The 21,692-nt window shown below is 54.1% G+C and overlaps 2 protein-coding genes across 2 annotated transcripts in view; one reads left to right on the forward strand and one right to left on the reverse strand.

Moving 5' to 3' along the window:
* Ncs1 (neuronal calcium sensor 1) overlaps positions 1–19,773 on the reverse strand; it is a 50,083-nt gene extending 30,310 nt beyond the window's left edge. The window contains exon 1 of the mRNA XM_032902813.1: positions 19,307–19,773. Within this exon, the coding sequence (XP_032758704.1) occupies positions 19,307–19,370 (64 nt within the window). The 5' untranslated portion in view covers positions 19,371–19,773. The remainder of the gene's footprint in view (positions 1–19,306) is intronic.
* Positions 10,471–11,020, forward strand: LOC116899954 (ATP synthase F(0) complex subunit C2, mitochondrial-like). Its single transcript, XM_032901789.1, is given in 2 exon segments — positions 10,471–10,539; positions 10,541–11,020. Coding segments are annotated over 2 exon segments (549 nt in total).
* Positions 19,774–21,692: the final 1,919 nt, after the last annotated feature.

Genomic DNA, 21,692 nt, shown 5'->3' on the forward strand with positions numbered 1-21,692 from the left:
ACACGCAGAGGGCCTGGCAGCCAGCCAGCAATGCTACTGTGATTACTACCCAACGCCTCTGCCAGAGAGAGAGAAGCAGAGCTCCTGGCCTGCCCGTTCCTCTTTCCCAAAAGAGGCCAGAGACTGACTCTGCCTAGACATATGCCGACCCACCCAGAATCCCTGGGCCCTCCCTCATCGTGACACAAAACAGGGCTCCTGGATCAGTCCCCTTCAGGTCCCTCCTGGAGTGGGGCGGCAACAGCCCAGCCTTGAGCTGGCAGTCTCTATTTCTACCCATGTTCGCCGTGCCAGCCCAGCTGGGCGGCTCTGGGCTGGGCACACCACAAGTCAACAAGAAAGACATACAGGCCCTGCCTACCTCCCCCACACCGCACCTTCTGTGCAACAGCCCTCCCCTCCCCCGTCTCTGCCCACAGAGATGGTGGAGACTGCTCTTCGGATTGTCCACACACTAGGCCGTCGACCCAGTCCGCATCTGGCTTCCACATGGGCAGGAGTCACAGGCTGCGGCTGTGCTCAGTCGTGACAAAGCCATCTCGCTCGGAAGCAAGAATCTCACGCCATATTTAAGTCCAAAAGGCTAAGCAGACCCGAATCCCCCTGGTCTGGCTTTTCTGCTGCTCGCACCCAAACCCCCAGCTCTTTCCCCCCCGCACATCCCCGCTGCCTGGTTGCCCTATGTGGCGAGTGGGTTAACACAAGGCCCCCTCCACAGATGTGAGTACAGGTCTAGGGCACCTGAAGGCCGGACTGGACCAGCTTTGCCCTGACTTCTAAGGCATACCCCTAAGTTCGCAGCACCAGAACCCATTCTCCCACCAACGGCCTTGGTGCAGAAAGGGGCATGTCTACTGGTCATTATAAGACCCCAGTCAGTGTACTTGCATGCCACTCCAAGCCTTGCTTCCTCTTGGCATGGGGCAGCTGACAGAGGCCGATGGGAAAATACACGTGGCAGAAGCCCAGCACTGGACACAGGGACACTGCTGTCATTATACTGGCGACAAGTGGTGGTGTCAGAATAAAGCACTGGGGCTCTCGTTGCCTTCTGGGTGGGTGGTAGGAGATGCAGCTGGCAGGGCCAGGCCCTGGTGTTAGCACACACCGACATGGACAGCTTCCTGCTGTTACCATGGAGAGGAGCCAGGCCCTCGGAGGAGCACAGATGCCAGGCTGCTCAGAGCCATTCAAATCTCAAGTTCAATTCCATTTCCTTCCCAGTCCCTCGGACCCTCCTGAGTCCCCCAGCTGTTTCCATTGGCAGAGCCCAGGGACTGCACCACGCCCTGTGGTGAGAGAATTCTCTGCCAGTCCATTGTAAGAAAAAAAAAAAAAAACTCCTGCGGCTCCAAGGAGGTGACAGCATGCCACCCGAATCACACAGCCAGTGGCAGGACAAAGGAAATCAGCAGCCAGCCCACCTATGTCCTCAGCCAGGTTCAGCAGCCTCAGCCTGGGGTGGTCACACCCACGGAGAGGGCTTGTGAGCTCCCTCCCCGCCCCCGCTGGGGAAAGCATCTTCTAGGCACCAGCTGTATGGCGAGTATAGAGTGACTGCCCAGCAGGGCACAGGGGACACTTGCTGTCAGCACAGCCTTTCTCGGAAGAACCAGGCTTTGCCTTGCTGTGGGACGCTAGGCTCCTTCTTGCTGAGCCTCAGTTTCTTCATCTGACAAAGGGGATAATAGTACTCAAAAGGACAGTGCCTCACCCCTAGAGGAGCTCCCCCAAGGTGCTCTCCACAGACTCCCTAAGGAGAGAAGGCTGATGGTGACCCTAGAGTTGAGAGACTCCCACTCGAAAGCAAGGTTTGGGGGTTGGGGATTTGGCTCAATGGTAGAGCGATTGCCTAGGAAGCGCAAGGTCCTGGGTTCGGTCCCTAGCCCCGGGGGGAGAAAAAAAAAAAAGAAGGAAAAAAAAAAGAAAGAAAGCAAGGTTTGGGGGTAGAGAGACGGCTCCATCAGTGCCTATTGAGAAGACAAGAGAACTTAGCTCATTCTCCCAGGATCCACACAAAAACCTGGGTGTGCTTACAATCCCAGCGATGGGGAGGTAGAGACAGGAGGATCCCTGAAGCTAGCTGGACAACCGATCTGGCCAATCAGAGAGCTCCAGGCTCAGTGAGAGAACTGGTCTCAAAAAGTGAGCTGGAGAGGGGCTGAGAAAGATTCCTGATCACTGACCACATGCAAATGTATGTGCACACACACGCACACACGCACGTGCACACGCACACATGCATGCACACATGCAATATACTCATATACACACATGAGGCAAGTTTTGGTTCAAAGTTTGTACTCTGGTCAAATATTTCTATAAATGTTACTGTCTGCCCTAGCATTTATAGATTTTATCTTACTTCAGAAGCAAAATTATAAACTATAGTGATTTTTAATTTCTATGTAAGCCGAACTTTTCCCCCAAAGGATTGAAGTCAAATTACAGAAAGACGCACTTTGCCTTGAGGACTCCTGCAGCGGTGTGAGGAAGAAGTGACCAAGGGATACTCCCAGCATGCCAGGCTGGCGCTCATTTTAGTACACGCCTTAACCACTCTAGGGGACAGCACTCGAGGCTCTCCACTGCACAGAGGAGAAAACTATGTCACCCGAAGGTGAAGCCATCTGCCCAAGTGCAGTGGAGGTGGAACCAGAACCGTCTAACTCCTGAACATGATGGAAAAGGTGAGTGTTTGAGACATCCCCCAGTGCATGCTGGGAGTTGATTCCCTTACATGAGATCCAACTCGTACACAGGTTTAGGCTCCCTTATTAAAAGTTCTGCAGATTGGTGGTGCACGCCTTTAATCCCATCCCTATGGAAACAGAGGCAAGTGGATCTCTGTGAGCTCTAGGCCAGCCTGGTCTACAGAATGAGTTCCAGGACAGCCAGGGCTACACAGAGAAACTTTGTCTCAAAAAAACAAAACAAAGTAACATCAGAAGTTCCACAGATCTAGAGGTTCTTCTGGGTTGGGGAGTTTGCATTTGTCCAATGAAGCATCCCCTGGGAAGAGACCCAGGTCTGAGCCCATTGCAAACCTTCTATATACAACCTGAGGGTGGTTTTGTACAGGAGTTTTAGGGCGACTGAATTTTTGCTGCAACCCTTCCCATGAGGTTGGGTGTGGAATTTTCCACAGCAGTCTCTTGTCACTGCTAGAAGGTGATGATTTTGAGAACAGGAATGCCAAGCGGCTCATAGGGTACCGAATCTCTGGCCCAAACTAACTCTGTAGTACCAGGTCTTGCTGATACCAGACAGCAAAGGCCCTCAGTCTGCTTGCACTGGCCGACCCACGTTCAGGTCCAACTGTGTAACATCAGATGCACTGACTAATTTCTCTGAAAGTTAGCTTGGCTTTTTTTTTTTTTGGTTCTTTTTTTTCGGAGCTGGGGACCGAACCCAGGGCCTTGCGCTTCCTAGGCAAGCGCTCTACCACTGAGCTAAATCCCCAACCCCAAGCTTGGCTTTTTTTTTTAAAGATTTATTATTATATTTATGTAAGTACACTACAGCTATCTTCAGACACACCAGAAGAGGGCATCAGATCCCATTACAGATGGTTGTGAGCCACCATGTGGTTGCTGGGAATTGAACTCAGGACCTCTGGAAGAGCAGTTGGTGCTCTTAACCACTGAGCCATCTCTCTAGTCCCTGCGTCTTGGCTTTTCTTTCAGGACATAGGGAGCTAAAACCCACCACAGATGTGCACATGAGAAAAAAGACAGTCGGAAATGCCCTGACCGTGGCCTTGGGGAGGGGGCAAGAGAGAGAAATGACTCAGCCACTGCTGAGTGTCCGGTCCTATCCTTCCCAACTGCAGTGAGCTCCAACAAGCAGGACCTGTGTCTGGGACTGGCAGTTGAACAGTTCTGGTCGGTATGAGGTAGGCGCTCAGCGCACGTGTTCCTGGGGAAGACGTTCAATGGTCTGCCCCTTGCTGCAATGTCCCCAGCCTTCCTTCTTGCTCTTTGGGACACACGCGTGCATGTGTACACACAACATGGGAAACACAAAAGAGGAGGCAGGGCTGGTCTCTAGTCCAAGCCTCCTCTGCTACCCGACTGGGAACCAAGAGGAGGGACCCTATGGGGGGCGGGAGGGACACCTTCTGTGGCCCCTCAGGAAGATGCTGGTGCGAGTTGATTCCTGAAAACTCTGGATAGGGAACACTCCCCAAGGTTTCAGACGGCCCAGCTCCATCGCTTCCCAGACGGAGTCTGCTGTGGCTCCTGCCCAGAAGCAGAGACAGCGCCTGGAATTCACCGAAAGATCCCTCACTAAACTCAGTGGTTTTTTTTGTTCCTTCTGACTTTGAGTCACCGAACTCGCCACCCTGAGCCTCAGTTTCCTCCCTGCAAACTTGGAGCAGCGATGCCTTCCTGATAGGATGAGACTAAGACGCCTAGGTTTTACAGTTCCTCACCTAACAGTCGCAGCAGGCCAGGCCCTGGGCAGGACTTTGGGGGAGCAGCCGTGACCCCCATGCCTCCTGTCCTCCAAGGATCCTCATGTAACCAGGAAAGACCCGAAGTACAGAGCTGTCTAGTCACGCACGTGGGTAAAAAAGAAAAGATCAGAGTGATAAAGGCTCACTGGGTAGAGTGCTCACCTAGTGTGCAGAGCTGTGAGTTTGATCCCAGCATCCTATAAGACGGGGCATCGTGGTGCACAACTGTTACCCCAGCACTTGGGAGGAAAAGGATCAGAGGGTCAAGCTACATGGCAAGTTGGAGGCTAGCCTGGGCTACATGGAATCCTGTGTAGGGCAGGGGACATGGAAGAGCGTTAACAAGTGTAGGATCCACACTGGATCACAGCCTGTGAAGCCCAGAACTGGATGGAGGAAGGGTGATGAGGGATCCCTAAGGCAGAACAGAGGCGAGGGGTGAAACGAGACCCATCTTCCCCCAAAGAAGGGCACAGCACCCCACCAGGGGGATAACTAAGTGAACTGGCGCGGACCCTGCTGGGGTGAAACAGCCCCGCCTTCAGCCAGCTCCTCCCACTCCTCCCCTCCCAACCCGTGCAGTGACCCTGCTTCAGAAACCCATCTGCAGACCCTGAGGTCTAGCTGCAGGAGAGACCCTGGAAAGTTCCAAGCTTGAATTCCCAGGCAGCAGGCCAGGAGGCTTGGAATCCACACAGCTCTAAGCAAACGGTATGCTCTAGTGCTGCTGGCCCTTTAAGAGTCAGGGTAGGGGCGTGGCCCTGACCTGCCCTCCAAAGAGGAGGCACTCCAGTGACTCACTGCTGTGCTCGTGGTGCAGAGGAACTGGGGGACCCCAAACTGGCTGGGCCGGAGAGTGGCTGCCGTCAGTCACCCATCAACGTGATAGAGAAGTGCGGGTAGAAGCATGCGCCACCAGCAGTCAGGCTGTGACCTTGACCCGCTGTTTCCCAAGCTGCTTCTCTGTGGCGGGTGGGGGAAGGCACGGGGCTTTAGGGGGTTACTGCACATCAATCTCTCGGCAGGCACCTCCTGGAACAGAAAGATGCCTCTCTTCCCTCCCTTTGTGGACGTAAACCTGAAGCGTCAGAGGCTGGGACGTTAAGAGAGTGCTTGACCAGCGCGCACAAGATCCTAGAATAGGTCCTAGCACTTCACAGACCAGGAGTGGCAGCGGCAGTGTGGAGGCTCAAGGTTATCCTCAGCGACACAGGGAGTTTGACGCCGTCAAGAAAGGAAGGAAGGAGGGAGGGGAGGAGGGAAAGAAGGACAAACGGGGGGAGGGGGGTTGAGGAGCTGGGGGAGATGGCTCGATTGATTGGTAAAATGTTTGCCCTGAAATTATGAGGACCTGAGTTCAGATCCCCAGTATCCGAGGACAAAGCGGGGGAGGGGCTGATGGAGGGGGAGGTGGGGAAGAAGAGGCAGGAACCCTTGGGGCTCACCAGCCAGTCTAGCCAATGGGTGAGCTCCAGACTCAATGAGAGATCTGCTCAAGAAATAAAGTAGAGAGCAGTTGAGAAAACACCCAGCCTGCACCTATATCTTCCATATGTACATGCACATACACGCATACACACACACACATACACACACATGAATGCGTGCACCCACACGTGTGCACACTCATAGCTGGGCCTGTCTCTGACCTGGAAACTTTCCTCCTTACCTGTCCAGCTTGGCATGGCTTGCTGGGCCCAGCATAGGACTGTGTCACCAGTGTCCTCCTCCTCCCAGACCCCTGGGCACAGGTCCTGAGAGTAGCCCTGCCTTGTCCTGACACTTTCATACCAGAAACTGCTGTCAGACAAAGCTTCTGGCCCAAATCTCCTCTACCTCAGCCTCCTACTCCTGCCTCCATCAGAGCTACCCACATGAGCAAAGGAGTAAACCAGACACAGCGTACGGACGTGCCACTTAAGCCCTGCCCACCTGGTGCATTCGCCCCCATTGCACCACCAGCTTGTCTTGGCATTTAAACTGGCCTCACTTTGTTTCTCCACCACATCATGAATGTCACATAAGCCAAAGAAGCAATGGTCTATGCTGCCTTGTGCCAGCACCGCGGGATAAACTGAGGCAAATAGTCCATAACCACTTTCTCAACCAGGAAATGAGAACTAAAGAGACAGCCATAGGTACCCTGTAGCCAACTGGGCCTCCCCCTAGACCTAGAGTCCTCCCAAAGCTGCAGGGCATCCTTCCCAGAATGCCCTAGGGCACTGTCAGAGCCGCCCTCAGCTCTTCCAAACCAGGGAAACAGGCAACCCAGTCAGAGCCCCTAAAGCAGGAGCCTCTGTATTTTGATGGCTGCTGCTACGTACGTATAATTAAGATCGTGTTCCTCTTGAGCCCAGCAAGGGCCCCGTGACAAGCAGTGGGAAGACAATGGCCACCCTGCCTGGTTGGATGTGTAGACTACAGAGCCCCAGAGGGTTCAGGGACCATGGCAAGAGGCCCAGTGCCCAGGAACACAGGCTTTGAGCAGGCCCAGCTCCCTGTTTGCACAGTGCACACCATGTATTTTTGAACAGAAGGAAAGCATTTGCCTCCCCCCACGGTGCCAAAAATAGCCGCGTCTCCTGCTCTGAAGGGAAGCTTTGGTTCTTACCAAGAGGCAGGTGCGGGAGGGCAGGAAGGAGTGGCTGGCTGTCACCTCAGACCCAACCTGTCCCCCTGCGAGCCATAAATTCACAGAAGCCCCCAGACCCAAAAGGAGTCCCAGGAGAAAGGATCAAGTTTAATGCCAGGTAGGGAAGCAGGCTCAGGATGGGTTGGAAGAAACCTGGAGCTGTTTACTTCCGTCCTGGCTTTCCTAGTCATCTCGACAAATGTGTTTGGGGTGTGGGGGTGGGGGTGGGGGTGGAGGAGCAAACCAGAACAGTGAGCCCCAGCTTCAGCCTCAGAGCCGCAGATGAGTGGAGGCGGGGTTTATACACATGGCCTCTACCGCATCCAAAAGAGACACTGGCAGATAGGGCCTCTGGGTGGCAGGCATTCAGCCTCTTCTGAGCATCGGGGAGTTCAGAGTTCACCCGCCCACAGCTGCAGCAAACCTGCAAGGGGTGTGACTCTCTCCATGGATGTGTGAAGAAGCAGTAAGAGAGTGTCTGGTCCCTTCCACTCTTCCTTCCTCACACTTGCTTTGTTTGCTCTATCTAACCCTCCTGGGCAGGCTCCCTCACTTGGCCCATTTTACGGCGGGCGGCAGGAGGGAACCCCTGAGCTACAGTTCCCTGTAGCAGACAATAGACAGCAGACAGACCTCAGGGCTCCAAGTCCCTCTCTCCCTGAGATGCAAGGCTCCCCGAGATGCAGGCTGAGGGGCTGAGGAAGTAATCACAGGGCTTGTGTGCGTGTGCCTCCAAGTCAGAACCACTTCTGGTTCCCACGGCAACCTCTTGGTTAAAATAATAATAATAAAACTGGGGGGAAAAAGAGGTCATTGTTTGTCCCCAAAAGGCCAGAGTTGTGGGGGAACCAGGCAGCTGTGGGGGGACCCGGGCAGCTGTGGCCGCAGGCTAGGGTGAGAGAGCAGCACCCTATGCTGAGAACTGGAGCCCAAAATAAGGACAGCAAAGTGTGCTATTTCTGCCTGGGTTAAACATTCCTCGGAGCCGCATTCCTTCACGCCGGAATCCAGAGCACAGGGGCTCTGAGTCTACCAGCTTCCGGGGCCACCCTGGAAAGTTAGGCGTGTTGGAGAGAGCCCTGCACACTTCCCCAGGCCCCCAACCTGTGCTCCTCAGGCAGGAAGAGCTTCCCCAAGCAGAATCATTGATCTCCCCAGAATTGATCTACAGAACATCACACCAAAAGGAGAGACCGAATGGTGGAGAACTTTTCTAAGGGGATTTCCAGATACAAGGCCCTGGCTGGACCCAGGCACCCTGGCAATTCTAGGGGACCACTAGGTAACGGTGCAGGCCAGGCCAGGCAAGTGGGATCCAAGGAAAGGACCCAGGAAGAACTGTCTGGAAGTGGGAAAAATGGAAACCACATTTGCCCACCTGTCCCTTAACGACTCTGCTGCACAGAGACCAAAAGCTGCGAGACATGGTCTAAGCCTCAAGGAGCCGTCCATCATAGAAACTCTATGTCACCGCATCCCTGAATCCACATCAAATCCATGAGAACTGGGACTCCTCCTTTATCCAAGGACACCAAACATCAGACGGGGGGGACATCAGTCTAGGGCACTCTGGGTCCCACGTCACCCTTGGACATCCCATCCCCAGCCCCAAACTGCCATTGAAGCAGAAACAGGGGCCCCGGAGAGATGGCTCAGTGCCTGCTGGAGGATCTGACAGCAGCACCTTCATAAAAGCCAGGCATGGCAAATCTTGCAACTGCGGCTGAGGAGACACACAGACATGCAGATCCATAGAGCTCTCTGGCCAGCCTGTCTAGCCAATCAGGAAGCTCCCAGTTCAGTGAGAGACCCTGACTCAAGAGAAAAGGTGGTGAGCAAAGGTAGAAGACACATGGCCTCTGGCCTCCATACACACGTACTCACACCAAGCACACACAAGTGCACACACACACACACACACAAACAAGGGTAGTGCAGACGCTGTAAAAAACGGGGAGTCCCCCTCCATGGGGGGCCTGCATGAGATCCCAGAGCTGGGCTTCAGCTGTATCCCTTGGGGATGGTAGAAGCTGAGTAAACCCTGAGAGATTAGGACCAAGAGTCCCCTGCTTACTCCCGACCACGCCCACTCAATGCTCCCAATGTGATCCCCCACGGGGGGGGGGGGGTGGCTGGCTTACCTCTGCCTCCTCAGTGCAGAAAGCCAAGGCAGGAGCTGCTCAAATGTCCACGAGAGGCAAGACATCCAGCTCACCACCTGGCCTCACCCCCATCCCGCAAATCCAGAAATTTGGCCAGTGTCCGATACTCCAGAGATGGGTGTGCTCAGAGATCATAGGAGTGTGCTCTTGAGAGAAAGGGCATGGTTTTAGCCACACAGGGATAAGATTAGCCTGATCCCAAGATGGCTGCTAAATGGCTATCAGACCTTGGCGTGCCCCCCAACTGCCTGAGCTTCCTTCCCATTTCCTATATAATGAGCACCAATCCCATTCTCAGCCATGGGGAAGCTATAATGACACCCGCACCCAGTCAATACTCAGGACACCCAGCTTTCACCTGACACTCCAGTCCCCATTATCATTCATGCTAGTGGCACTCCTCCATTCCCACCAGCAACTGGCCTCTGATGGAAAGGGCAAGGGGGGGAGGGGAGGTTGAGAAGCAGCAGCCATGTTCCCCAGTCGCAGAGCCGCTGGCTGAGATATCCTCTGGCCTACCTGAGGTCTCCCTCTCCAGCCGCCGTGCTCCAGGTACATCTACGTTTACAACCAGCACAGAGTTACTACCCCCAACCCAGACACGATGTGTGTGTGTTCGTGCACAGACCAAGATGGCTCACCCACTCCTGACACATGCCACGACCCTGTCACACTCGGAATATGCACACGTGAGTCAGAGCTTGCCCACGTGACCCCCGCCGGCCCCTATCCAGACTGCACCGCCGACACAGGCACCCACACATGCTCACACTTAACCCACACACCCCTACAGAGCCTGCTCAGCGCCTCCCACCAGCACGGGCTGAGTATTAAATACTCGGGCCCAGAGCTGCATGGGACCAGGCTCAAACCTTAGCTACATCACTTGCCTAACTGTAGCCACAGGCCAGTGACTACCCTGTCTTTATTTATGAAAGAGGGACCACGTGGGGCTGCTGCAGAATGTTCCTGAACACCAAACACGGCCCTGGGCCCCAGGGACCATGCATCATATTGGTCTCTCACAGCTACCACAGACTCTAGCTCTTGGTGAACCAAGCAGGGGCGGGGCTGAGAAGAGCTGATAAATCCAACACTACAGTTTCTGGTTCAACTCCCAGATGGGGACATTGAAATATCAAGAACCTAGAACAGGTCCCTCTCTGTCTTCTCTACCCTGGGAGCAGTTCTCCTGCCATGGCCCCTCGCCCCTGAAAATGTATGCCTGCTTCAAGTTCTCCTCTACCCGCTCCCTGATCAGGAGCACCTCTCAGCTGCTGAGTCGTCCGTCTGTCCGTCCATCCGCTGTCTGCAGTGGAGTTGAAGCGACCACGGATGCTAACAGATAAGGGCCTCAGCAGCTTGGAGGTCCCGCAGCCTCTGACCTCACTTATCCCTAGCCACAGCTTCCAAACCAGCGCCATTTCAAGGGACATCGACACCACTGCCAAGCTCATTGGAGCCAGGACTGCTACAGTCGGGGTGGCTGGTTCTGGGGCAGCGATTGGGACTGTTTTGGGAAGTCTCATCACTGGCGGTGCCAGGAACCCTCCTCTGAAGCAACAAGTCTTCTACACGATTCTGGGCTTTGCCCACTCAGAGGCCACAGGGCTCTTTAGCCTAATGGTGCCCTTTCTCATCGTCTTCGCCATGTGGGGCAGCTGTCTCCATTCCACCCACAAGTCTTCCGTGTCTTGTCTGCCCTGTATGGTCCTTTTCCTGTGCCTCCCCAAGAAGTCTGGGGAAAGTGGTTGGCTCAGGGCTTGACAGAGAGAAGAGAAATAAAAACTGTATTAAGAAGAAGAAGAGGGGTAGGGATTTAGCTCAGTGGTAGAGCACTTGCCTAGCAAGCGCAAGGCCCTGGGTTCGGTCCCCAGCTCCGAAAAAAAGAATAAAAGAAGAAGAAGAAGAAGAAGAAGAAGAAGAAGAAGAAGAAGAAGAAGAAGAAGAAGAAGAAGAAGAAGAGGAGGAGGAGGAGGAGGAGGAGGAGGAGGAGGAGCTGGATGTGGGTGCTGGGAATTGAACGTGGGTCTGCGAAGAGCAGACAATTCTTGTAACTGCTTAGCTATCTGTCTACCCCTCAATTATTTTTATTTGGTTTATCTTTTCATTACGTTATAAGGTTTATAAACATAAGTTCTTTAGCAGATATGTGTGCGATCATTGATGTTTTCAGATTGGGGTTGAGTTTCTCCTTTATAAATAGCATTTGGGGTTGAAATTTTTACTTTATTAGTGGTGTTTTTGTAAAGGAAGTTTTTAATTGTTTTTTAATACTCCAAATCCTCACTTTAAAGAAAATATCCAACTTAAACAAATAAAAATGGCTCTGATTTAGGCTGTTCTATTAAATAAACCTTTACCTGTTTCAAGCTTAAAAAAAAGAAAGAAAGAAAGAAAGAAAGAAAGAAAGAAAGAAAGAAAGAAAGAAAGGGAGCTGGAGAGATGGCTCAGTGGTTAAGAGCACTGACTGCTCTTCCACAGGTCCTGAGTTCAATTCCCAGCAACCACACCGTGGCTCACAACCATCTGTAATGGGATCCGATGTGTGTCTAAAGACAGCTACAGTGTGCTCATATACATAAAATAAATAAATCTTTAAAAAGAAGAGGAAGAGGAGGAGGAGGAGGACCTAGAACAGGCTCAGACGTCAAGAGCATTTCCCGCTCTTGCAGACATGGGCTTGGTTCCCAGCATCCACATCACAGAGCTCACACTGCCTATGGGTTCAGTTCCAAGGAATTCAGCACCCTCTCCTGGCCTCTGCAACCACATGCCGTATGCACGCTCGCACAGGCACACGCACATGCACATAGACAAAAATAAAGCCTTCAATGACAGGCACAGAATGCTCTTCTCAACTGACGCTGGGTCTTCTTTGGTAGGACTACTTAGAACAAAGCCCACCACAGCAGAAGACTTCAGTGAAGAAGCAAAGACATGACCACCAAAACCCCAACGCAGAGCAAAATGGAAGGACCCCTGTAAAGAGCCTGGGGCTGCTGGTCCCTCGCACTTCCTGTGCCGTCTTAGAGGTGCTGAGAAATCAGGGCATCGAGGGCTGTGCACATAGCCCAGTTGGCCGACTGCTGTCCTAGCATCCACAAAGCCCTGGGTTCCACAGCACCACAAAAACAGCGTGGGGTGGGGCTCTCCTGGAATCCCAGCATTTGGGAAGTGAGGCAGGAGGGTTAGAAATTCAAAGCCGTCCTCAGCTATGTAGCGATTTGAGGCCATCCTGGGCTACATTGAGACTACCTCAAAAAGTAACAAAGATGCTGAGTGGTGGCACAGGATTCAGGAGACAGAGGCAGGAGAATCTCTGAGTTCGAGGCCAGCCTGGTCTACAGAGTGAGTTCCAGGATAGCCTGGGCTACACACAGAAACCCTGTCTCGGAAAAGCAAACAAAAGTGACAACAACAACAACAAAACAAACAGAGACAGACAGACGGATAGACTGACTGGTGGATAAACAGATGGATGGATGGATGGATGGATGGATGGATGGATGGATGGATGGATGGACAGAGGGACAGATCTTTGCACATGTCTCTCCTTTAGATAACTCAAACCCCAAAATGGGATTATGGAGTCAAAACCATGTTATATTTTAAAGGTTTTTTTTTTCCTTTCCCCCCTTTTGAGCAAGGTCTCCTTTGTGCATTCTGGGCTGACTTTGAAGTCCAGTTCTCCTTCTATCTCTGGAACTCTAGAATCACCACGTACACTGTCACAGCTGGCTTAAAAGGCTTTTGGTTCAAAAAAGCTGACTTGTTTTCCAGAAGGGCGTCCTGACCACCCTTTCAGCAACAGTGGGAGACCACGGGCCACCTTCCTGCTAGCACTGGGTATCACTGCTCCACTCCAAGGCTGCCAATCTCATTAGGAAGAAAAGAGAAAGTTCATAGTCTCAAGTTCATCTTCCTCATTACTATTAACTAGAATTGCAGAATCCTTGATCCAGAGGACTTTCAGGGCCATGTAGTCGGGGGCCTTGGTGTGTGTGTGTGTGTGTGTGTGTGTGTGTGTGTGTGTGTGTGTGTGTGTGTGTGCGCACACGTGCACACATGCATGAGAGTGACTGTGTGTGTATGAAGATTCAAACAGTCTTCACAGCTCTGTAAGGGGTGAGAAGCAATGTAACTCCCTAGTAACCGAAGATTAAAAAAAATGTTGCATGTATGTGTCAAAACATTAAAAACAAACAAACAGAACAAAACAAACAACAAATAAACCTGGTGTGGGTCAATAAGATAGTAAGTGGATAAAAGCACTTTCCCCAAACCCAGGGACCAGAGTTCAATTCCAGAACCCACACGGTGGCAGGCGAGAACTGATCTCTGACCTAAACACACACATACAAAGGAAATGATAATATAAATAGTAAAATTACAAAAAAGTAAAGTTAGAGATTAAAAGCAGACAACCCCAAAGGCATAGAATGGTGAAGACCATCTATGTAGCCCTCTGGGCATTCCTCTAAATATCTCCAGACTCTGTCAGGCCATCCCCAGTGACACCCCTAATTCATTGCCACAATTTTCCTCATTACTTGCTTCCTTCATTTTGGGGGCTCTAGCTAAGAATGTTCTTTCAAAATCTAACCTCGTTCACCGTGTCCCCCAAATCTATCACCTCCCTTCCACAGCTCCTCACCCATCTTGGGAAATATCCAAGTTCCTGCCCGTGGCCTTCTAAGGGTGACTTCGATCAGACCCACTCATCCCCAGTTTCCCCACAGTCCATGCCACAAGAGCCCCAGATCTCACCCTGGAGCAGATGGGGCTCAATCCTGACATGGCGTGGGTTGCCAGGACAAGGATTTGCAGGGACACCTGGGGTTAGAGGAACTCTCCGGGGAGGGGACAAGAGGAGCCAGTCATATTCCACATAAAGCCATGGGTGACAGGGACAGGGAAAGACCACAGCCTGAGATGATCGGTGACTGCAGTGCTCCTCTGGCTGAATCCCAGGCTCCAGAATATCCCCCTCTTTTAGCCTGGATCCTCCTCAACTCCAGGACTCAGCATGAAGCACATTTTCCAGAGAAGGAGGGAGGGAGGGTCTCCTCCCCACCATAGGAAAAGGTTAGAGTCTCCCTATAGCCAGGGTACAGAGCCCTAATCCCACCCAGGGACTGCTACCCTGAGACCCCGTGTGAGCAAGGTATTCTTTTCCTATAGAACCAGGCAGCTATGAAATCAGGTGTCAGATGAACACACTAGGGACCCAAGAAGATATGAACTTACCTAAGGCCACAGAGCCTGTGGCGGGCATAGCCTGCTCTCCAGAGAGCTGGTCTGTCCTACTTAGGTGCCCGCTGAATCTCACCTAAGTTTCTCTTGCTGCTTTGTGCCACCCTCAGTGAAGGAGGGAAGGCACAGCAGGAACAGGCAGTGATGATCTGTCCACCACACCCCACCGAGCCACCACTCCAGCTCCAGAATTTGCCCCAAGATGGATGCCTCTCCCGGCTGCTCTCTGAGAGCTGGGTGGAGGTAATGGCCTGGAAACCCTTTTCCCTACGTAGCAGACTTCTCTGGGTGCCTGGACAATGCCAACCCAGAAACTTCAGAGTCCAGCAGGTAAGTCCCTGCACCTCTCAACCCGACCCCATCTGGACCAGGAAGTCCCTCTACCACAGGCCCCAGTGATGCCCGCTACTGCACAACCACGGAGATCACCCATTTGCTCTCTTTCCTGATGTGCTCAAAAAACAACCAAAGAGGCTCAAGGTTGGCAGGCAAGGTCAAGGCCAAGCTGGAACCGACAAGAATGTGTCCCTGTCTTAGGGTTTCATTGCTGCGAACAGACACCATGATCAAGACAACTCTTATAAATAAGGACAACATTTAATAGGGGCTGCCTTACAGGTTCAGGGGTTCAGTCCATTGTCATCATGGCGGGAAGCACTGCCGCGTGCAGGCAGACACGGTGCTGGAGGAGCCAAGCATCTTGTTCCGACTGCAGCCAGGAGAGACTGTCTCCTGGGCAGCTAGGAAGAGGGTCTCATTGCCCACCTCCACAGTGACACACCTACTCCAACAAGGCCACGCCTCCTAATAGTGCCACTCCCTGGGCCAAGCCTATGCAAACTACCACTCCTGAGTGAATGTCTCCAGCCAGCAGTACCAGGGGATGGGGAGAAACTAAGGAGAAAGGGATCTCTGCCCCTCGCGTATACGGACACCAGGACAGAGAATTTGTGAGCCACTCAGCCAGTTTCCGGTGGAGGCAGGAACTGTGTCTCTTGCTTCTTCTCTGTGTGCCCAGCAGGGTGGACACTCAGTGATTGGCAGATAGGAGCCGTTCTGACATGATCCAGTAAGATGGTAGGCTGCCATGTAAAACCATGGCCCTACTGGGCCTCAGGGAAAATAGCCCAGGACTTGCTCCATCCCCGAGTTACTGTGCTGAGCACAAAGACTGGCATGGCAAGAAGAGCCATCTGCAGAGAGGAAACCACCCTCGAAAGACATTTTAGGCTTCATAAAGACGCTCAAAGCTGAGGCTGGGGCTCACTGATAGACTGCTTGGCTTATTGTGTGTAAGGCCTTGGGTTCCATCCCAGCATTGGAGTAGGATAAGGTGTGCGTGGTGTGTGTGTGTGTGTGTGTGTGTGTGTGTGTGTGTGTGTGTGTAATGTTTTCACGAAATAGTGACAAATTTGGAGAGAGTCCCTGGCTACTTACCCAACATGCCACATTACACCTCCACTCACTTGGTCACTACCAAGACCGTACCCATTTTGCAGAGGAGGAAAGCAAGGCTCAGCCAGGCAAGAGGGAAGGCTTCTCCGTCAGCTTGAATTATATGAGGATACAACAGGCTTGCCAATCAGTTCTAAGAGACTGAGGCAGACCCCACCCCCTCTCCCCAGCACTGCTACTACTGCTCATGCCGGTCTGTGAGTCCTGCCTAGGCTGGGGGGCAGAGGTAGAGGGGTCTTCCCCTTCGCTAACCAGATGCACTTAGAGATGGAGGGAGTTCCAGAGAAGGGCAGGAGAGCACAGTGTCAGCAGGTAATCTCATCTGCACAGGAAGAACAGGAGGTTCCAGAGCATTAAGTCTGAAAGAAGGTTATCTTTGGCTAGGCTGAAGCCAGGTGTGAATCCAGATGTGTTGTGAAGTCCTCGTGGAGCCTTCTCATGGAGCCCTCGGTCCTCACTGCTTACACTCTCTCTCTCCCTTCCCTCCTCTCCCCCAACCCCTGCCTCACATGGACCACAAACCACAGTAGATCCACACAACCCAGGATGGAACATAGACTGAGGCAGGGCCACTGGGTCCCCAAACTGGACCCTGCGGCATAGCACAGCCAGGGACCTGCAGTATGAGTCAGACTATGTTTCTTCAATTGGGGCTCCCCAGAACCAAGAACCAAAATCAATACATGACTCTTACCCTCACCGTGCATGTGCATGTGTGTGTGTGTGTGTGTGTGTGTGTGTGTGTGTGTGTGTGTGTGTGCGCATTCTACCCGTGTGGTGGCCAGCTGACGGCCAGAGGTCAATGTTGGGTGTTATGGCTCTCCGCCTTCCTTTGCTTTTAAAGGTTTGCTTTATTTTAAGTTATGTGCAAGGGGGGTTGGGGATTTAGCAGCTCAGTGGTAGAGCGCTTGCCTAGCAAGCGCAAGGCAAGGGCAAGGCCCTGGGTTTGGTTCCCAGCTCCGAGAAAAAAAAAAAGTTATGCGCAAGGAGCTTAGGGGAGTTGTGTGCGTGAATACAGAGCCCACAGAGACTAGAGATTTTGACTCACATTGAGCTGTAGTTACAGGCAGTTGTGAGCCCCAGATGTGGGGGGCTGGGAATTGAACTGCGGTCTTAAAGAAACAGCAGTGCTCATTCTTAACCGCTAAGCCATCTCTCCAGCTCCTCCACCTGATTGTTTGGGCTGGTGTCTCTCAATGAACCCAGAACTGGCCATTTCACTAGACTGGCTGGCCAGTGAGCTCCCAGGATCCCTCTAGGTCTGCCTTCCCCGGGCTGGAGCTGTGGACACGAACCACATGTTCAGTCAGGTACTGGGAACCCGCCTCAGTTCCTCATGCTTGCACTGAGCATCTCTCCAGCCTCAGGAGAATACAACTCCAGAGCTCAGCCCAGACCTAAGAGAAGAGCAAGCCAAGTGGGAGGGACAGGAGATGGTGACATTTGGGAATACTTCCTGGATGATGCGTCTCTTGACTCCCTACTCAGAATTCCCCTGGAAGCGGGGAGATGCTGCCTGCCATCCCTCATGAGAAAGGAGAAGCAAGGAGAGCCTGCCGCCAGCGGCGAGCACGCTCTGCTTTACCCGATGAGGTTATTTTACTCCCATAAAGATCTGCAGACCTATTCACCATCATCTTCGAGAGATGGCTGTGGGCCACTGAAAGACCTGCCTGGAAGGAGCTGGCTTCCACGGGGAGACAAACCAGAAGCAAGTGAATCCCCTACCCCTAAAAAGACCTCAGATGAAGGAAAAGCACCCAGACTACCTCATCTCTGAACAAAAGTGCTCCACATCACAAAAGGCCTTTAAAAATAGCTCGGCAGAGCACCACCAGGCTGGTGCCTAACGAGAGTTTTGCTGGCCCCATTCTTCCCAAGGTAATGGCCAGCCCTTCAGAGATGGGGCTGAAGAAAAGGATCTTGGCCCCCATCGGGTCTTACAAATCCAGCATTTGGCCAGGGTGGAAAAGAGAGGCACAGAGAGGCACACTCAGCGAGCATGGCACACTCAGTGAGCATGACACACTCAGTGAGCATGGCACACTCAGTGAGCAGGACTCATTGGTGGTCCCCCAGCCTCACCATCATGGAGACAGCTTGGTACACCACGTGCCATGGTTCCTGGAGAAGTCCACGGAGCCCTCTACCTTCCCCAGACCCTGGGGTCCTGGCCCATTCAGGGAGGGAGGGTGTTCCACCTACAGCCTACCTGCTAATGACTGTGGGCCACACCTTCAAGGGTCCGGTCAACCTCACAAGCAACAAGCTAGAGAAGCCACCCACCGAATCTGGGAAGGGAGAGTAGGTGGCCTGGGCTGGGAAGGACACCTCTTCAGGAGCAGTTCCTGGATGTGACCTCTCTGATTCCTCCGGACAGGGACCAGGAGAGCCCAGGCAGTAAAGCCCCCTTTGTTCTAAGTCTGGGAGAGTAAGGAGCACGGGGCTAAGGCACGGGGTTGGCCAAGACCTGCAAACCTGCTCAGAAGACCGATACTGGGGGGCAGGGGAGAGCAGAGGCCATGCACTGCACCAGAGCCTCCATCTCCACGGAGCTGCCAATCAACTGCCTGTCTTTCTGGGTGATGCAGAGAGCACTCAGCCAGAGCCTCCCAGGCCCCACTTCCAGGGCCACCCCTGGAGAGGCTTCAAGGAGGGGGACACCTGGTGTGAATGCAGAGACTGATCTGTGAAGTTGGGCACGTGGAGAGCCACCCCTGGGACTGATCTAGAGGACTGTGGAGTAGGACAGACCTTCCCTCACTCGTCAGCTCGTCAGCTCGGACTATACAAACCCATTTCCTGGTGCGGCAGAGACAGGAGCAAGGAAGGGGTGAGACCAGGAATACAGCCCAACAGTGCGGCATCTAATAGGGCGCCCAAGACCCTTGGACCCTTACAGTCACTGCCTGAGCATTCTACCAGTCTCACCAGCCCTCTCCTTCCCAACACACAGTCACACTTGCCAGGGAGGGGGCGACAGGCCAACCTCGCAAGAGGCAGGAGCCGCAGCAGCATCATTAAGCATGAATCACCCACCCACCCTGCTCCAAGCAGGAGAGCCACACTACGCCCGGGCGCCCCCTCCTGGGACCACTTGCCCCCCACCCCGGCACAGCCCGAGCCCTTCGGACTGGAGGGGGGCGGTGGGTGGGCTGCAGATGCCCTGAGGACTTGGGGTGGTCCCTGGAGCACGCTGACAGGCGACACCCAGCCAGGGCCGGGGGCGGGGGCGCGGGTAGAACAATGGGCCAGGTGCGGGGCAGGGGCGCGGCCGGGAAGGGCGGAGGGAAGGTCGAGGCGCGAAGGGGAATCGGGGATCCGGGATCGGGGCGCACTCACAGTAGGTTTTTCTGGTCAGCTCCTCCACAACTTCAGGCTTCAACTTGCTGTTGGATTTCCCCATGCTCGGCGGCCGCGGCCCCCGCTCCCCGGGCCGGACCCGCTCGGGGCGCCCAGCGGGAGCGGTTGGGTCGGGCCGGGGTGCGCGGAGGCCCGCAGGCCGGGCTGGGCCGGGCCGGGGCCGCGCCTTTGTCTGGCCGTGCCCGCGCGTCCCGTGCGCGGGGCTCCGGCGCGCTGCGCGACCGCAGCTGACGGTTCAAGGGGCCTCGGGGACCCGGCGAGGGCCAGGCCTTTGCGGTGCAAGCGGCCACGGCGGGGAGTTGCGCGGGGCTGGGCGCCGCAGCCGCCGGGGCTCGGTAGCCGCGGTCGTCCCTGGTTACTGGGCTGCGTAGCACATGCTCGCTACCGCTGCGCCGCCGCCGCCCCTACGCTCCCCGCCTCCCGCCCGCACCGGCGCGCCAGGGGTGGACTCGGAGCCGCCACTCAGCGCCCGGCGCCACCTCCCGCCCAGCTCCGACAGGCGCGAGCTCCGAGTTGAGGCACCCCCCTCTCCAGTTGGCTCTCCGGGGACGCCGGGAGGTCGCCGCACCGCCCCCTTCGCCGATCCATGTCCCCCCAACCCCCTCTCCGCAGCGGCGTGGGCAGGGAGGGCCCAGAAAATCGGACATGAACGAGGCCAAGTCCCTGCCAGGCGCGATTCATTCATTCCACTTGGATGTGTTGGGCGCTGGGGACCCGGCGGCCAACCTGACAGGCGCGATCCCAGGCCTCTCTGGGAGCATCCTGATGTGCTGGCTGGCATGGGTTGCGGTGGGAACACTTTTGCCTGGCCTTGGGGGAAATGACTTCTAAGATCAGGTTGAGAGAGGAATGGGGCATCAACCTGGAAGGTGTCTGGCTGGGAGGGAAAGTAGCCTTTACACCCCGGGCTCCAGGCAAGGACGGGAATTATCTGAGGCCAGGCAGAAGGACCAGAGCTTCTGGAGACCAGCCTGGCAAGCCCGTATTGCCCAAGGACCTGGCCTCTGTCCCCAGGGCCCAGAAGTACTTGAAGTTAGGCCTTCTCTGTTGTGAGGCTTGCTTGAAGAGACCAAGGGCAACAGAGCCTGCTGGTGGAGCTCCATGCCTGGTGCCTGGATACTTGGAAGCTGGTGCCTAGGGACGAACCTCAGGGAAAGACTAGCATGGCCTGCCCTGCCCTTCTCCCAAAAATATCATCGTAATTGAGACCTCTCCTGACTTTCTGCTCAACTCTTGTGTCTTCTCAGCAGCTTAGGAAAACTTGGACCGCTTAGTTCAGTGGGGCTTGTTTCTCCCAAAGAATGAGCCCCCAGGGGAAGGGAGAGCCAAAACACTTCCTGCTCTCAGAAGGTCCTGAGGGCCAGTAGCAACCTCTGTGAGCCGGCCTTAGTAGCAGAGGCCTGGGAGCTAGCCCAGCCACACAGAGAAGGGTTGAGCGGGCAGTAGGGTCCCTGATTCACAACCAGCTTAGACAACAATTAGGAGGGAGACCTCTCAGGGAAGGGCAGAAAACAGGTCGGGCGGGGAAGGAATGACCCATGCCAGGAGACAGAGTCCTACAAAGACCATGCAGGATGAAGCCATCCCCTCCAAAGCCAGCGGGGGTGCAACCACAGACAGAATTTCTTTTTTCTCCCCCTCAGAGGGTGTAAAGCTTTACCCGGGGCAATGGCACCTTTCAACCTCAAATGTCTCCGGCCTTCAGACATTCTGTTCCTTCCCACACATGAGCCCAAGCGAGACCCAGCTTCCAGCATGTTGGTGTGAAGGACCCATTCCATACAGGAAGTGAGCAGGCATGGATCCTGGAAGCTGGCACAGTACCACAGCTGGAGGAATCTGCACTAGAGGTGGGAGCAAGGTATCCCAGCTTTGAGGATCAATTCAAAATGGACACTGAGGAAAAACCACAGAAAGAGATGCAGAGCTGGCCAGCCTCACCTGAACATCCTGCTCAGACAGAAACCATGGGCCATGACTGAGGCAACAGGGTTAACAGCTGAAGCCTTACAGAGCTGTGAGGCAGGCCTGTCACTCCTCAGGAGAGGGAGGTAGGAGGATGAGAAGCTCAGTGCCAGCCTTGGCCATATAATGAGTTCAAGGACAGCATTTCAAGGACAAGCACAGTTCTATGACATTTAAAAAAGACTGGGGACATTGTAGTGGCCAACGTGAGAAATGACCATGTCTCAGCTTGCCCAATGACAACCAACTGGTCACCATCACCATGCAAAGAACCAGGACGTTGGGGGGTATGGGAGTAAGGGAAGTGCCTGGCTTCTCACAGTCACTAACACTGGGCCAGCATTTCCTGGGCACCTACTATGTGCCAGGCCCCTGGGGATGTTGGAAAAGTCCTTGCCAC

Source organism: Rattus rattus, chromosome 5 (genome assembly GCF_011064425.1).
Source record: "Rattus rattus isolate New Zealand chromosome 5, Rrattus_CSIRO_v1, whole genome shotgun sequence".
In the NCBI taxonomy this organism is placed as follows: Eukaryota; Metazoa; Chordata; class Mammalia; order Rodentia; family Muridae; genus Rattus; species Rattus rattus.